Here is a 17389-nt window from a genome sequence, read left to right as displayed (position 1 = left end):
TCACCGCTTCTTGTCCTGTAGGACTTTCCTCAAACCTGCTTCCTCTGTGATGCCCTCTGAGGCTACCAAAGGGCTTCTTTGGACTCGAGTTACAGTTGTGTTTTATGTGTTTATCCTACATACTGTGCTTTCTTTCATTAAAAAAAAGATTATTTATTTGAGAGACAGAGTACAACCAGGGGGAGTGGCAGCCAGAGGCAGAGGGAGAAGCAGGCTCCCTGCTGATCTGGGAGCCTGATGTGGGGTTTGATCCCAAGACCCCAGGATCATGACCCGAGCCAAAGGCAGACACGTAACCCACTGAGCCACCCAGGCGCCCCTGTACTGTTTTCTATTGTAAGATTAATGCGTGCAAAATGAATGCCTGGTTTTTATAATAGTTTGAGCTTCATGGATTTCACAAGGACTTCATGGTCTCTCTTCCGTGTAGCCCAGCGCCAGTCTGCCGGAGAAATGGAGACAGAATCATCATTCCATCGGCATTCAATCTGTTCGTGTCAGTGACTTGGCAACTAATCCTGTCACCCTGTGCCATCTCTCGTACTTTTATTCTGATTTGTTTTTCTAGTAGTTGCTATCCAGCTTCTTTTCTTCTCCTGGTGCACGCAGGAAACCCTCTGGACAAGATCTGTGACCCCATGCTTTCTGTTGAGTACCGTGTCGGCAGCCGTGTGCCCCCTTTTCCCATTCCGGGAAAGGCAGGGGGTGTCCGGGGCTTCTCTGGGGTGGCCGGTCTGCTTGGGTGCTACCTCCAGTTTTCCGAGCCAGCCTGCAGGAAAGAAAAGGCGCACAGAGAGTGCTCAGGCCCCTGTCCCAGCCTCCGCCGCTCACTCGTGTGACTTTGGACACGTTACTCAACCTCTTGCCTCTGAATTGGGCTGGCTACTAATAGCACTCGCGGGTGGAAACTGTTAGGACCCGATGTACACACACAGCCACACCCACACACAGAGAAAGCAGCTCCTTCTCTCAGGGAAGCCTGAGAAGGCTTGGGTTCAAATTCTAGCATGTGACGTATTAGTGTTACCTCTCAGGCAAGTTCCTTCCTCTCCCTGGGCCTCCTTTCTTTCCCTGTGAATGGGGTGATAGTCTGACCTCGGGGTGCCAGTGGGGTACTGAGAAGAGCTCAGCCCGGGCTGGGCCTGTCTGTCGTAGGCACCAGTAATGGTAATGGTCTTATCATTATTTTCGTTCCTCTGCAGAAGAAGGGGCCTCATTTATCAGCCCCCCCACTTCCTCTCACAGGATGGGGCTCCTGAGGCCTGCGACTACCCGTACCAAGTCTATGGTTTTATCTCAGACAAGGGCTGGTCTCGCCCTGATGTGGAGTCCCGCGTGCTCCTGGCCCGATGGGTCGCACTGGGATCACAGAATTCCCGGGAAGCTGCATCCCCGCAGCCCGCCCAGCTGCTGGGTGTTTCCTTTCCTCCCAGGGAGTGGTGTGGAAGAGGGGGTTCCAGTGAAAACTCCCAGAGGAAGAAGTGGGTCAAGTAGAGGGTATGCTGTTTTTCCTCTTTGGGACTTTGGGGAAGTGACAGAGGATGTCTCTGGAACTCAGGGACCCTGGAAGGAAGTAGCCCTGGCAATTGGGAGCCCTGTTGTCTGGCCCTGGGCTGCCAAATTATTTTCATACCTTGGGGGCCTTGGAAGTGCCACCATATCCAAAACTGGCCCCCTGGCTCTGTCCTGGGAGCTGCGCTGTTGATGGCGCCTGGCCTGCTTCCATGGAACCTTCTTCTGGGAAGTAAATGCAAGCGAGGAGTCTCAAAGGAGACCAGGGTTTTCCTCACAAGAAAACTGTGTGTGACTGATTTCCCTTTGAATCAAAGCCTCCTCCTCAGACTGATGTGATTGGTATCTTCCTCTGTGGAGCTCCCAGAACATTCCATCATTCATTCCTTCATTCCACAGTTATGTATGGTACACTGGCTATGTGCCAGCCATCACTAGGTGCCGGGATGGCGTGAGGAATAAGACAGCCTTTCCTAGTGGGGCCTGCATTCCATCAGGGGAGACAGACCGTAAACAAATAAATGAGTAAATAAGGCGGCTGCAAAGAGTTAGGGCTTTGAAACGAGTGGAGTAGGACGCAAGCCCGGGAAGGGAGGAGGCCGCTGCAGACACAGCAGTCTGGAGGGCTGGGCCTTCAGAGCAGGAACGCTGGGGCAGAAACTGGAATTAGTTGTGGAGAATAGACCACAGGGATGGGGCAGGAGTATGGGAACAAGGCGGGGGAGGGGGGGCAGGATGCAGACAGGAGCTGGAGGCCCACAGTGAGGGCGAGGTTTCTCAGCTTTTTTTCATTCTTGCCCCCTGCCTAAAATTCTTTTCTGTTTTACCTAATTTTTTCATCAATTTTTAAAAAAGATTTTTATTTGAGAGAGAGACAATGAGAGGGAGCATGAGAGGGGAGAAGGACAGAGGGAGAAGCCGACTCCCCGTGGAGCTGGGAACCCGAGGCAGGACTCGATCCTGGGACTCCAGGACCATGACCTAAACCGAAGGCAGTTGCTCAACCAACTGAGCCACCAGGCGTCCCTAATTCAATTTATTTAAATAAATAAAAACAGTTCACCCATTTCTCTCAAACCCCCGCCCAACAACTCCAGCAACTGCTAATCTGTTCTCCTTATCTATGAGCTTGGTTTTTGTTACATGTTTATGTATATGTATGTATTTTTTTATATGTATGTATTTTTTAAATTCCACATGTAAGAGAGATTATACAGTATTTGTCTTTCTCTAACTTCCCCCAATTACCAAAATATCTTTGAGGTTCATCCTTGATGTCACAAATGGCAAGATTTCTTTCTTTTTTATGGACAAATAGTAGTCCTCTGCGTGTAGGGGGGAGTGTGTGCGCCGCGTTTTCTTTATTCATCCGTCAGTGGGCACTTAGGTTGGTTCAATATCTTGGTGGTTGCAAATACTGCTGCATGGGGGTGTGGATACGTTTTCAAGTTAGTGTTTTTGTTTCCTTGGATAAGTACCCAGCAGGAATCATAGGGAAGTTCTACTTTAAATTTTTCGAGGCGCCTCCATACTACTTGTTTAAGAAAAAGATTTTATTTATTTGTTTGACAGAGATCACAAGTAGGCAGAGAGGCAGGCAGAGAGAGAAGAAGGGAAGCAGGCTCCCCGCTGAGCAGACAGCCCGATGTGGGGCTCGATCCCAGGACCTTAGGGTCATGACCTGAGCCGAAGGCAGAGGCTTTAACCCACTGAGCCACCCAGGTGCCCCTACTCTTTTTTTTTTTTTTTGAGAGAGAAAGAGAGACAGCGGGAGAGGGAACACAAGTGAGGGGAGTGGGAAAGGGAGAAACAGACTTCCTGCTGAGCAAGGAGCCCCATGCAGGGCTCGATCCCAGGACCCCAGGATCATGACCTGAGCCAAAGGCAGATGTGTAATGACTAGGCCACCCAGGCACCCCTCCATGCTACTTTCCATAGAGGCTGAGCAATTTACATTCGAGAAACAAGGGTTTCTTTTCCTCTGCACCCTCTCCAACATTTGTTCCTTGTCTTTTTGGTGTGAGCCATTCTAACAGGTGTGAGGTGATACCCCACCGTGGTTTTGTTTTGCGTTTCCTGATGACTAATGATACAGAACATCTTCTCATGTACCTTCTGGCCATCTGTATGTCTTTGGAAAAATGATCAGATCATCTTCCCATCTTTTAATTAGATTTTTTTTCTTTGTTGTTGAGATGTATGAGTTCTTTATATATTTTGGATACTAGTCCCTTAACAGATGTATGATATATAAATATTTTCTCCCACTCACTAGGTTGTCTTTTCATCTTATTGATGGGTTCCTTTGTTGTGCTAAAGCTTTTTAGCTGGATGTAGCTATTTGTTTATCTTTACTTCTGTTGTTTTTGCTTTTGGTGTCAGATTAAGAAAGTCATCAGCAACACTGAAGTCAAGGAACTCACCACCTATGTTTTCTTACAGGGGTTTTATGGCTTGAGGTATGATGTTCAAGTCTTTAATCCAGTTTGAGTTAATTTTTACATATGACATGAGATAGGGGTCCAGCTTCCTTCTCCTGAGTGTGGCTGTCCTAATTTCCCCAATAACGCTTACAGAAGAAATTGTGCTTTCCCCAGCAAATATTCTTGGCTCCTGTGTCATATATTAAGTAGTAATGCATTTCTTTCTTTCTATCCTATTCCATTGATCTCTGTGTCTGTTTTTATGCCAATACCATAATGTCTTAATTACTATAGCTTTGTAATATAGCTTGAAGTCAGGGAGTGTGAAGCCAGCTTTGTTTCTCTTTCTTAAGATTGCTATGCCTAGGGGCCCCTGGGTTGCTCAGTCAGTTAAGCTGCTGCCTTCTGCTCAGGTCATGATCCCCGCAGCGGGCTCCCTGCTCAGCAGAGAACCTGCTTCTCCCCCCTCCCTCTGCCTGCTGCTCTGCCTACTTGTGCTCTCTCTAATAAAGAAATTAATTAATCTTAAAAAAAAAAAAGATTGCTATGCCTCAGGGCACTTGGGTGGGTCTGTCAGTTAAGCCTGACTTGGGCTCAGGTCATGATCTCAGGGTCTTGGGATCAACACCCCGCCCCCCACATCGAGCCCCACCTCAGGCTCCATGTTCAGCAGAGAGTCTGCTTGTCCCTCTGCCCCTCCTTCAGCTTGTGCTCTTTCTCTTTCTTTCTTTCTTTTTTTTTTTTTTTTTTTAAATACTTTATTTATTTATTTATTTGACCAACAGAGATCTCAAGTAGGCAGAGAGGCAGGTGGCCAGGCGGGGGAGGGGCGGGGAAGCAGACTCCCCACTGAGCAAAGAGCAGATGTGGGACTGAATCCCAGGACCCCGAGATCATGACCCGAGACAAAGGCAGAGGCTTCAACCCACCGAACCACCCAGGCGCCCTGCTCTTTCTCTTTCTCAAGAAATAAATAAAATCTCTTAAAAAACAAACAAACAAACAAACAAACAAACAAAACAATTGCCATGGCTCTTCAGGGTCTTTTATGGTTCGACACAAATTTTAGTATTGTTTGTTATATTTCTTTCTTTTTTTTTTTTTTTCTAAGATTTTATTTGAGGGCACCTGCCTGGTTGAGTTGGTTAAGTGACTGCCTTCGGCTCAGGTCAGGATCCTGGAGTCCAGGGATTGAGTCCTGCGTGGGTCTCTGCTCGGCGGGGAGTCTGCTTCTCCCCCGACCCTCCCCTTTCTCATTCTCTCTCTCTCTCTCTCTCAAATAAATAAATAAATAAATAAAGATTTTATTTGAGAGAGAGAGAGAGCACCAGCAGGGGGAAGAGCAGAGGCAGAGGGAGAAGCAGACTCCCTGCTGAGCAGGGACACCCCCCAGCCCCGCCCATGACAACACGGGGCTCCATCCCGGGGCCCTGAGATCGTGACCTGAGCCGAAGGCAGATGCTTAACTGACTGAGTCCCCCAGGTGCCCCTGTTTGTTCTATTTCTGGAAAAAAATGCCGTGAGAATTGGATAAGGATTGCTGTGGATCTCTACATTGCTTCAGGCAGTATGGACATTTCAACAGGACTACCTCCTCCAATCTGTGAGCACAGAATACCTTTCCATTTATGTGTCTTCTCCAGTTTCTTTTTCCTTTTTTCTTTTTTTAAAGATGTTATTTATTTATTTGACAGAGAGAGAGAGAGAGACACCGCGAAGGAGGGAACACAGCAGGGGCAGTGGGAGAGGGAGAAGCAGGCTTCCCACTGAGCAGGGAGCCCGATGCGGGGCTCGATCCCGGGACCCTGGGATCATGACCTGAGCCAAAGGCATATACTTAACAACTGAGCCACTCAGGCACCCCTCTTCTCCACTTTCTCTCACTAATGTCTTGTAGTTCTCAATATACAGGTCTTTCACCTCCTTGGTTAAATTTATTCCTGGGTGTTTTATTCTTACTGATGTAATTATAAATTACATCATTGTAAATTTCTTCATTTCTCTTTTTGATAGTTCATTATTAGTGTATAGAAATACAACAGATTTTTATGTATTGATTTTGTATCTTGCAGCTGAATTTGTTCATTAGTTCTGACAGGTTTTTGGTGAAGTCTCTAGGGTTTTCTGTGTTCTCTGCAAATAGTGACAGTTTTACTTCTTTTCTAATTTGGATGTCTTTTATTTCTTTTTCTGAACTAATTGCTCTGACTGTGACTCCCAGTGCTATGTTGAATAAAAGTGACAAGAGTGGGCATCCTGGTCTTTTTCTGATCTTAGAGGACAAGCTTTTACCACTGACTGTGATGTTAGCGGTGGGCTTGTCATATATGGCCTTTGCTATGTTGAGATACATTCCCACTGTAACCACTTTTTGAGAGTTTTCATCATCAATGGATGTTGCTTTTATGCAGTCAGATGCTTTTTCTTTATCTATTGAGAGGATCAAATGATTTTTATTCTTCATTTTGTTAATGTGGTAAATTACATTGACTTACGGACATTGAGCCATTCTTGCATTCCTGGAATAAATCCCACTTGATCGCGCTGTATGATCCTTTCAATGGCTTATTGAATTCTGTGTGCTGATCTGTTGTTGAGTATTTTGGCATCTGTGTTCATCAGGGATATTAGCCTATAGTTTTCTTTTGTTGTGGTGTCTTTGGTTTTGGTATCAGGGTAATGTTGGCCTTGCAAAAGAAGTTTGGAAGAATTCCCTCCTCTTCTGTCTTTTGGAAGAGTTTGAAAAAGATTGGTATTAATTCTTTGTCGAATGTTTGGTAGCACTCATGTCTAGTCCTAGACTTTCATTTGTTGAGAGATTTTTGGGGACCGATTCAATCTCCTTACTAGTAGTTGGTCTGTTCAGATTTTCTATTTCATCATGATTTTGTCTTGGCAGGCTGTATATTTCTGGTATGTTATCCATTTCTTCTGTGTTGTCCAAGAAGAATACAAAAGATAATGCTATGCACCTGTTTATGTAATGTATGTATACCTGAAAGGTACGATGTTTCTGCTCCCTAAGAGCTAATCCTCTCCCCCTTTGGGGGCAATATTGTCCCTGTTGAAAATGCATGATATAGGGCCTTATAGGTAATTTTAAGGCATTCGTATAGTCCAGAGCACATTAGTGGGGTTTTATTTATTTATTTATTTATTTTGTCGGGGGAGGGGTAGAAGGAGAGCAAGAGAGTGTCCCAAGCGGACTGTGCGCTGAGCATGGAGCCTGATGTGGGGCTCGATCCCACGGCCCAGAGAACACGACCTGAGCTGAAACCAAGAGTTGGACACCCGACTGCGTTACCCAGGTGCCCCCCTCCAGGGCACAAGACACTAGTGCTATAAACTTCACACCCAGGGTTCCACTTCTGTGTCTAATAGACGTTTCACCTAAAGATGTCAGAAACGGAACTAACTGCTTATCTCATTCCCATCCCTAATCTCCCACCTCTCAGCAGCAAGCCCTTGCTCCCGTCCAGGAAAACTCGGCATCTATGACTCCTCTTTCTCTCCCACTCCAACTGCCTCTCGCCCCCTCTCTGCCATCACCCTGGCCCCAGCCCACATTACCGCTCACCTCGTCTGCGCAGCGGCCTCCCCCTGGCCGTCTTGCTTCAGCCCTTGAATGCCCAGTGCCTGCCAGCCCATGGTGTCCTATGGGAGAAGACAGAGGAGAGGAGGTGGGGGTGTGTGCTGGGGTTATCCCAGTGGGCTCCATGAGCCAGAGAGAGGCAAGGGGAGGAGTGGCGGAACTTGACCTCCCAGAGCTCCTGCCCCAGCCAGTGTCCCTGTGGGAGTATAGGGGCTGTAAACGCCTGCTGCTGGTGAGGCCTGTGCTCCTGTCCCTTCCTGCCCCGCCTGCCTCATGTCCTCCCCATGCCACTCTCTGTCTGGCGCTGACCTCATCACTCTCTCGACATCCAGAAATGGCCTCCTTCCTCCTCACAAGCGACACTGGGCTCTGTTCTTCCAGCAAATGCTGCTTAGGGCTACTGTGGGCTTTCCAGGTACAGGCCAAGAAACAGAGATGACTGGGACGCGAACTGGGGCCTGAAGCAGCCCAGGCCCAGCTCCCCACATCCACTCCACACTGAGCCCCGAGTCCAGACAAGGTTCCCTGGGCCTCCCCTGCTGTCCTTCTCAGGCCCTCCTGGACTTGGTCCTCAGAGCTCCTGCCCTCCCTGCGGTCAGATGCTCTGTGATCGTCCAGCTGCTCTCTGTCCCGCCTCCTGGGCTACAGGCCTCACGGGGACAGCCCTGAGTCCATGTGGCCTGCTGCATTCTCCCCCCACCGCAGCAGCCACCAGGCCGTAGGAACTCAATAAACCTTTGCGGGAAAACAAGTGGATGTGCGATCCAGGGCGTGGAGCTCAGAGGAAGGAAGTTTGAGCTCATCAGGAGCAAGCAGCCTGTCAGCGAAGGAGAGGGGGGCCATGCGCTTGCTTGAAGAACGTTTGTAAGTGATAACGCAGGGATTCTGTTGGGGCAAGATGGAAGCCTGGAACTCCCTCTACTGAGCACTGCCAGGCCGTTCCTCCACAGCCTTTCTCGGGCCTCTTATCTCAGTGGCCTTGGGTAAAGGAGAGGAGATGCCAGATCCGCTCACGGGCCAGAGTGCACAGAACACACTCCCCCGACGCTGGCCCTGGCATTTCAGGGTCACGGCCAGAGCTGCATGTGCATGGGGGAGATGCCGCTTACAGGCTCGGGTGAGCAATGACTTTCTTGTGTTTTCCCTTCTAGGAGCCTCGCAGCTGGGAGCCATTGTCAGAGAAACAAGGCTCCTAGGCTAGGCGGGGGGCGGAGTGGAAGCTCCCTTTGCTTTCCCTGCACTTCTGCTTCCCGGGTCTGAAGCAGGGGGACGGCCAGCTCTCCCCATTTCTGCCCTTCCCTCCAGGAGGCCTCGTCTCACGCTCTGGAGGGACAGGGGGGACACACTGGTGTTTCCAGGCCTCTGCAGCATGGCAGCCTGTGGTCCCCAGGGCTGTCACTCAGGTCCCCCTCGTCACTCAGGCCCCGGACCTCTGTCTCTCTCAGGGTTGTCCTGTCTCTGCATCTCCCTTCAGACTAGCCCAAGGCCCTCTTCAGGGCTATCACCCTGACTTCAGCAAGATGGGGGTGGTGCTCTCTGCCCAAAGAAAATCAGGATACTGGTTATCGTAAGAACTGGAGGGAGAGAGGTGCCTGGGTGGCTCAGTGGGTTAAAGCCTCTGCCTTTGGCTCGGGTCATGATCCCAGGGCCCTGGGATCAAGCCCCGCATTGGGCTCTCTGCTCAGCGGGGAGCCTGCTTCCCCCCTCTCTCTCTGCCTGCCTCTCTGCCTAATTGTGATCTCTGTCAAATAAATAAAAAAATATTAAAAAAAAAAAAAAGAATTGGGGGGAGGGCAGATGGGCTCTTAGGACAGGGCTGGGAGAGCCGAAGTAACCTCATGCCCTCTGCACCATGTGCCACATCGAACGGGTATCTTTTTTCCAGACAGCATGCCTTTCTGTGCTTCTCGTGTTTCCTCAAACTCTCCAACTTTCCCCTCATTCCTACCTGGTGAATAACTTCTTAACTTTATTAATTTTTTTTTTAGGCTTTTGGATTTATTTTATTTATTTTGGAGAGAGCACAGGCAGGTGGAGTGGGGGAAGCAGGCTCTTTCCTGAGGAAGGAGCCTGATGCGGGGCTTGATCCCAAGTCACCAGGATCATGACCTGAGCCCATGGCAGCTGCTTAACTGACTGAGCCACCCAGGTGCCCCAACTTCTTACCTTTAAAAGAACCGGCTTGGGGTGCCCGGCTGGGGAGGATGTGAAACATGCAATACCTGACTAGGTATGGTGAGTTCGAGCCCCACACTGGGCATAGAGCCTACTAAAAAAAAAAAAAAATTTTTAAAGAGTGAAATATAATTTTACTTCTATTAACTAGAAGAGTTAGAAATTTTTTTTTTTAAGATTTTATTTATTTATTTGACAGGCAGAGATCACAAGTAGGCAGAGAGGCAGGCAGAGAGAGAGAGAGAGAGAGATGGAAATAGGCTCCCTGCTGAGCAGAGAGCCCAACGCAGGGCTCGATCCCAGGATCCTGGAATCATGACCTGAGCTGAAGGTAGAGGTTTTAACCCACTGAGCCACCTAGGCACCCCTAAAAAATTTTTTTTAATTAAAAAAAATAAATGAAAGAACTGGCTCAGAGATAGAGCCCCACCCCCAACCCCACCTCACACCATCGAAGGGTGTGATTTTTCTCTGGGTTCCACAGTCATTTGCCTTAACTAAAGTACTTTCGTGTCTCTGGGTCATTTCTTTGCTTGACTGCGTTCACCATTAGGCTATAAGTGCCCAGGAGGCGGAGAGTGAGCAGGTCTTTTTTGTGTCTATAAAACCCTGAGCCCAGCCTGGTGCCTGACACTTGGTCGGTGCTCCATGCTGGGGCCCTCATGAAGGACCATCTCAGGAGAGGCTCCACGGGAAGCATGGCCTCTGGGAAAGGCCTCGAAGGCAATAGGGTTTCAACAGCACCTCATACGGGAAGGCGGGAATGAGCTTCTCCTTTATGTTTGCTTATTTGGTGTCTATGTGTTCACACTAGGAAGGAAGCTCTTACAGGGACAGGGACATTGTCTTTTGTGTTCCCGAAGCAGCTGTAGTACCTAGCACAGAATAAGCATCTGGTATCAGTTTAATGGGTGAATGGATAAGGCAGACCCTTATCTGCCAGAAAAGTGTTGGTGGAGAACATGGGGCTTGGGGGCAGGGAGGTCTTTGAAGGAAGCAAAGGAAGGAGTTTCTGGATCCAAAAGAAACAAACTTGAAATGAGGAGAAGTGCCTGGAGCAGGGAGGAAGGAGGTCCCCAGGGAGAAGCAAGGCAGACAGACAGAACTGAGGGGGCCAGGGACCCAAGTACCATCGGGAACAGGGCTCTGAGATGAAGGCTCAGGCACAGGAGCCCCAGCACATAGTAGGCCCTTCGTGACCTTAACCGGCACATAGTAGGTCCTTCATGGCTTGAACAGCAGGATGTGGTCCCCCACTGGGCATAGGAAGGACCCTGCCCTGTGTTGGTGCACATACAGGAGTGTGGCCCTCAGCAGGTGGCACCTGGACCGGGACACCAAGGACAGGGAGAGGGAGAAGGGGATGACTAAAGTCTCCCGGGTGTCCTGGCACAAAGATGGAGACACTGACTGCGGAGTCAGGGAGAGAAATGGCAGCAGCACTCCGAGTCAACTGTACATCTGACAGACAAGGCTAGCCCCTCCAAGGGGGAGGGGCAAGGATGCACGAGGCCTTGGAAGCTTCCATTCGGCTCCAGTCTATCACGAGAGAGGTCATCTGGGATCTGAGAGCCAAGGCAGGCCTTTGTCCCACACACCAGGTGGGGCTGTTTGGGCCCCACATTGACCAGCAGGGAAAGCAGGCCATCCTGCTGGGTGGCCCTGTGCTGCCAACCAAGGGACATGTCTACAAACCTGACTGGTGGACGGGAAGAAACATGGTATGCTCTTCTTATTTATTTATTTGTTTTTTAAAGATTTTATTTATTTATTTGACAGAGAGAAATCACAAGTAGATGGAGAGGCAGGCAGAGAGAGAGAGGGAAGCAGGCTCCCTGCTGAGCAGAGAGCCCGATGTGGGACTCAATCCCAGTACCCTGAGATCATGACCTGAGCCGAAGGCAGTGGCTTAACCCACTGAGCCACCCAGGCGCCCCGGTATGCTCTTCTTATTTGCAGTTAGCAAAAGTTAGGAAGCACTTCAGTTGGCTGGGCTCTGACCAGGACAGTCACAGACCCGCTGTGGCTGAGGCCTTGCGGCTGTCCTGATAGGCAGAAATCCTAGGTCTTTTTACAGCTGAGCACACCAAGGCTCCCGGAAGGACTCCCCCAGGCCACCCACTGAGCAAATGGGGGCAGGTTGCAAACTTCTATCTCCTATCATTCCAGAAAATTCCACGGCCAGTGTGAGCGAGGCAGAAAGGAAGGCCCAAGTGTACTACCGTGCATGTATGAATGAAACCAGGATCGAGGAGCTCAAAGCCAAGCCTTTGATGGAGCTGATTGAGAAGGCGAGTCCTGGAGCTGGCTTTCCTGGCTCTCTTCTGGCCTGTGCCATCTGCCTGCCCCCCTATCTCCACCTCTGGAACTGCCGGGTCCCCCGGCTACCTCACACCCCCAGCTGCCTTACCCAGCTGGACTTTAGAACCCGTTGGAGCTGCAAGTGTCTTAGTGTGTGTGTCTGCACGCTCGCGCGTGTGCTCGTGTGCACACACGTGTCTGTGGGTGGGAATCTCTGTATTGGGGGTGTGTGTCATCATCATTGTGGATGTCTGTCACGTGTGTGTGTCTCCGTGTATCTGGGTGACATAGGGACTGTATTTACAGAGAAAATGTTTCTCTACTTTGCTGCTTCCTCTTGCTCCGAGGGCTTGTCTGTGTGTGAGGGTGGGGTATGTTCCAGAAGGACCAACAGAGAATCTTGGATCAGAGGCAGAACCTCACCCCATAAGGAAGGCCCCACGTACCCCAGGCCTCCCCATCCTCCTGCAAGGAGGTTCTTGCCGAGCGTCTCCCAGTCTTGGATGGACTCTTGGGGGGCCGCCCACGGCTGGCCAGGCTTCCTGGCACCCACAGAGGGCGGCCGTGCCTGTTTTCTGGCTGTCCCAGGCTCCCTCAGTGCCCTTCCTCGTAGCTTGGCTGTGGGAAGGCATCACAGCAGGGTCGGGAGCTGTGGGCACTGGGGTTGGACAGCTCTCCCCTCTGGCACAGGCCCCACCTGCCAGTATGTGCCAAGCCAAGGAGACCGAGGAGATTACAGAAATCCCAGCTCCGGGGCGCCCGGCTGGCTCAGTTCGTAGAGCCTGCAACTCTTGATCTCGGGGTTGTGAGTTTGAGCCCCATGTTGGGCATGGAGCCTACTTGGAAAAAAAAAAAAAAAAATCCTAGCTCTGAGAGAAACTAGCAACTACTGCTTTATCAACCTTTTATTTATTTCTTTATTTTATTCTATTTTTTGAAATATTTTGGGGCATCTGGGTAGCTCTGTCATTAGGCATCTGCCTTCAGCTCAGGTCATGGTCCTAGGGTCCTGGGATCGAGGGAAGCCTGTTCTCGCTCTCCCACTGCTCCTGCTTGTGTTCTCTCTCTCTCTCGCTGTGTGTCATTGGTGCACTTGGTCAGGATCAGTCTTGCCCCAGCGGCATCTCCTGTGTGTTGGTCAGAAACTCTGGTGAGGACCGTCCCTTGCCCCGGCTCTTGAGGCTCAGGGGTCAGATGACCACCCAAGGGGTCACGGGGTTGGTGAGCGGCGGAAGCATAATTCATGCCGGGTTCTCCCTGCCACCTCATCACTTCGCTGTTCCCTCTGGTCCCCACAGCTCGGGGGCTGGAACATCACCGGTCCCTGGGACAAAGACAACTTCCAGGACACGCTGCAGGTGGTCACCTCTCACTACCGCACCTCCCCCTTCTTCTCTGTGTACGTCAGTGCCGACTCCAAGAATTCCAACAGCAACGTGATCCAGGTGAGCCGGCCTGGGGCCCCAGGAAGAGGAATGGGCATGTTCTGAGTCTCACCTCATGACCTGTTCTGAGTTTTGCAAGTGCCAGGGCTCAGGGCAGACTTGCGCTGGGAGACAGCCTCCAGGTTTCGGAGCCGGGATTATTTCTGAGGCTCTGAACCATGAGATTTGTATAGGCGAGAAGTCATGAAAATGCAGCCTGCTGTTTTCAGGTGCGGGATCGGGGCGGGGGGGGGCGGTCACCGTGGCACAGATGAATCTCCGAGATTCGGATTGGTCACTGTGGGCCCCAAGAGTGATGTTAACTTCTGGGTCCCCCATCCTCGGCTCCTGGCCTTTATGGCCCTGAGTCCCGCTCTTCCTGCTGGAGCCTGCCCTAGCCTTGGTGTCAGTGCACCCAGGGAAGCCCTGGTCTGCCCACCTGGCGATGCAGAAGCCAGGAGCCCAGGCTGGGCTGAGGTTCCTACCCAGCTCTGTCCTACCCAGCTCTGTCTGTCCCTCATCGCATGACCTCGGCAAGTGACCTCTCTGAGCCGCAGTTTGCTTATCAATCAAAGGAACCGTAGTAACACTGACAGCCAGGTTGGCCTGGGTACACCCACGAGGCTGTGTGAGCTGCTGGTCAGAAATTGAGGCTCCCTGACCTGCCACACCCTCTGCACACCCTCTCCAGGCGACCTCCCCTCTGATCCTCACTCCAGCTCAGCGGGAGATCCTAGTTCCCCTGTTTTCCAGAGGAAGACCCAGAGGGAAGCTTCGGTAGCTTGACGAAGGCCAGGCAGGGTGTGAGTAGCTGTTAACCACCGCACCATCTTGGGAAGTTTTTAATTAAGGAGGAGTGCTGTGCCAAGCCTCAGAGGGGCTGATTGAGGAGGGTGGCTCTGACCCTTCAGAAGGGCCCAGAATCCCTGCGTTTGGGCAGGTGTGCCGCCAGACATGTGTCTGTCCCTGCCCTGGGTGGGCACACCTCAGAGGTGGCCTCCGCCACCAGCTCCTGCTCCTACAGGCACTCGGGCTAGTCCCGTGTTGCCATGTGACAGGAGCCCCCCGGTCACTCCTGCCTTCCTCTCCAGGTCGACCAGTCTGGCCTGGGCTTACCCTCAAGGGACTATTACCTGAACAAAACAGAAAATGAGAAGGTGAGTGTAATGCCGAGGGAGTGGCTCCCAGCCCACACCCAGGGCCTTTTACCCGCTGAGTGTCTCCTGAGGGTCCACACCTACGTGGGTCTTCAAAGCTGGAGTTGCACAGAGGTGTCACTTACCTGATGGGTGCTAGGCAGTGCCTGGCAGGGAAGGGGATCCCCCCTCTTTGGCTGCTTCACATTCAGGTGTCGTGGGAACAAGAGGCAGGGGACAGGTGTCCTTTGTTCGACTGTAGAGCGAGACAGTAATGGCCACTGTCGTTGATAGACTCACTTCCGGGCCTCCCAGTAACCCTGCAGGTACAGAACGTCTCTGAACTTCATTCCCCCCACCCACCTGGTGGCCATTATTTTTACCTTGCCTTTTACAGAGGAGCGAGCAAGGCTCAGAGACGCTAAGTGACCCACTCAAGGTCCCACAGCGGTGAGGCCGAGGTTCACATCCAGACCCACTGACTCCAAAACTCATGTGTCTCACGATGTCCCAGGGAAACTTCGCCTGCGGGTCATTGTCTCTCACTGCATTATCCGCCCACTTGCATTGAGCAGACAGCTCCCCCATGCCTGCTGCTGGGCAGATACTGGGGACCTGGATAGGCATGTCCCCGCCCCCGGGGCTTGGGGTCTAGCAGGGAAGGGGAGTGTTCATTAACTAAACAGTTAATGAACAGTTACAGGCATAGTGACCAGTTATGGTCACTCAAGGGTGAGCTGAGAAAGTTGAGCAGGGGAACCTAATTCCAGTCTGGGGCCACAGTGGAGAAGTGCAGCTCAGAAAACTGTGTTCTAAGAACTGAAAGACGGTCTGTTGGTAACTTTCTTGTGACAGGCATCCAAGAGCAGGTGTGGGCTAGGACTGCAGGGACCCACCTGCCGGGGACCTATGGGCTTTGTCCTGAGTGCTGTGGGCAGCCAGTAAGGCAATACAGAGCCAGAACCTTCCCCGTGGTGGCTTGGCCCCACCCCGCCCTCCACCCTTGTCCAGCGGGCCGTGCGTGGGTGACAGCACTGATGTATCGCGGGGGCCGGGCCCACAGGTGCTGACGGGGTACCTGAACTACATGGTCCAGCTGGGCAAGCTGTTGGGTGGCGGGGACGAAGACGCCATCCGGCCCCAGATGCAGCAGATCCTGGACTTTGAGACAGCACTGGCCAACATCACCATCCCCCAGGAGAAGCGCCGGGATGAGGAGCTCATCTACCACAAAGTGACCGCTGCTGAGTTGCAGGTAATGTGGAGGCGGGGACACACCCAGGGCTTCAGGACATAGGGCGCTGGACCAGGGTTTCTGTACCCACTTCATCAGGTCCTCAGAACAACCCTATGAAGCAAGGCTGGTTGTACCCAGTTCGCAGATAGGAAAACTGAGGCTCAGGGACATTCAGTTACCTGCTAGAGGCCACACAGCTTTTCTGTAACAGCATTTACCTGGGGAGGCTCTAGGGTCATGATGATAATCACCCACACTGATTGGGCATTTCTGGTCTCAAGCTCCAGTCCTGTGGAGCCTGGTGTACAGCAGGCGGTGTGAGGGGTGGTTTTGTAGCCACTTCTTCCTTTGCCAGGCCAGGAGGTTGAATGACATGTTCAAGGCCCGAGGCTCGCTAAGTATCAAGGGAGCTGGACAGTGGACTCAGGCTTGGCTCACAGGATCTCTGCTCTTGCCATGAGCCTTGGCAACGTCCTGGAGGTGTAATGGGGTTGCTTGCTCCCTGTCACTGACTAACCCAGCTCCGAAGCCCAGCAGCCCCTCTGCCAAAGGCTGCCCCCCGGTGGCTCCCTGGGACCTGCAGGTGGTGCGTTGAGGTGATCACCTGCCAGTTTCATCTTTCCAGTTCACCATGTGTTGGTGTCTGGTCTTATCCCAGGTCCCCAGGGTCACAGAGGAATCAGCAGAGTAGCCTTGGCTAGTCTTCCTGTTTCCTGCCATTGCCTAGGAATGCCCGGGGGAGGACCGCTTGCCCGCTGGGGAGGACGGTGTAGGCCACTTGGGGTTCCACCAGGCCATCTCCTTCCTCCTGCTCTCCTTGACCAGCCAGCTCCTGCCCATCCATTAGAGCTGGCAAAGTTCCTCTCCTTTCAGGAAGAACATGTAGGTCCCTACCTTTTTCTGCCTCCGTCCCTCCCTCTAACAGGTGTGTATGGGGCCGCCCTCGAGGCCTTGCTCCGGAGGTACTTCCAGGTCAGGGAGGCACACCAACGAGGAGATAATCCCGGACTCGCTGCTGAGTGCTTTGGGAAAAAGGAGGGCCCTAGGGCAGGGATAGGGCCAAGTCAGGGAAGGGGATCTGCTGAGTGAGCCAGTGGTCTGGAGGCTGGCCGGCTGTCCCAGGTGGAGCTGTGGCCCAGGCAGAGCTGGGGCTGAGGGCAATAGGGCTGCTTCTGGGTGCCAGCTGCCTCTGAGATCCCCGGAGATGTTGGCATCGGGGTGAGCGGGGCCGCATGGTTGTTACGGAGATCAGCAAGCTGTTGGCTACCATCTGGTGCTGTTTTTCCACCCCGAGGCCCAGAGGTCAAAGGAGATGCCGTCTGTGCTGTGCAGTTTGGTTTGCTCCAGGGGCCTGCTTCTCTGCCCAGGCGGGCCACCTGCGGCCGCCCAGTAACCCCCACAGCGGCCATGGTGCCGGCCAACTCTACCTCAAGAGCGGCAGAAAAGACTTGGTGGCCATGAGCACATCCGGCCCGGCGTGGCTTCCCTGCCTGCCACCCCTGGGCACCCTATCACACAGCTTTTCTTCTTTTCCTCCTCCTTTGCCGCTGCAGAGCTGCTAGGGTGGGGACGACGTCTGCAGAGGGACG

General features: G+C 52.1%; 1 protein-coding gene and 1 long non-coding RNA gene across 6 annotated transcripts in view; one reads left to right on the top strand and one right to left on the bottom strand.

Annotated features, from left to right (window-relative positions):
- Positions 1-15875, top strand: part of LOC309858311 (endothelin-converting enzyme 1-like) — a 62017-nt gene extending 46142 nt beyond the window's left edge. For all 4 annotated transcript variants that reach the window (XM_082750990.1, XM_082750991.1, XM_082750988.1 and 1 more), the window contains 4 exons: positions 11872-11993; positions 13302-13448; positions 14519-14584; positions 15627-15875. In XM_082750990.1, coding sequence (XP_082607116.1) covers positions 11872-11993; positions 13302-13448; positions 14519-14584; positions 15627-15860 — 569 coding nt within the window. In that variant the 3' untranslated portion in view covers positions 15861-15875. The remainder of the gene's footprint in view (positions 1-11871; positions 11994-13301; positions 13449-14518; positions 14585-15626) is intronic.
- LOC309858312 lies at positions 539-9098 on the bottom strand. 2 transcript variants are annotated; one of them, XR_014308145.1, is made up of 2 exons: positions 7513-9098; positions 539-769 (listed from the first exon to the last, which is right to left on the bottom strand). It is a non-coding gene; the product is annotated as an uncharacterized lncRNA (long non-coding RNA). The 2 variants fall into 2 exon arrangements; XR_014308146.1 differs by lacking the exon at positions 7513-9098 and adding an exon at positions 1634-2611.
- Positions 15876-17389: the final 1514 nt, after the last annotated feature.

This window comes from Mustela nivalis (genome assembly GCF_964662115.1).
Source record: "Mustela nivalis genome assembly, contig: HAP1_SCAFFOLD_2169, whole genome shotgun sequence".
In the NCBI taxonomy this organism is placed as follows: Eukaryota; Metazoa; Chordata; class Mammalia; order Carnivora; family Mustelidae; genus Mustela; species Mustela nivalis.
The sequence above is the reverse complement of the archived record's forward strand: the minus strand, read 5'-3'. Positions and strand labels throughout refer to the sequence as shown.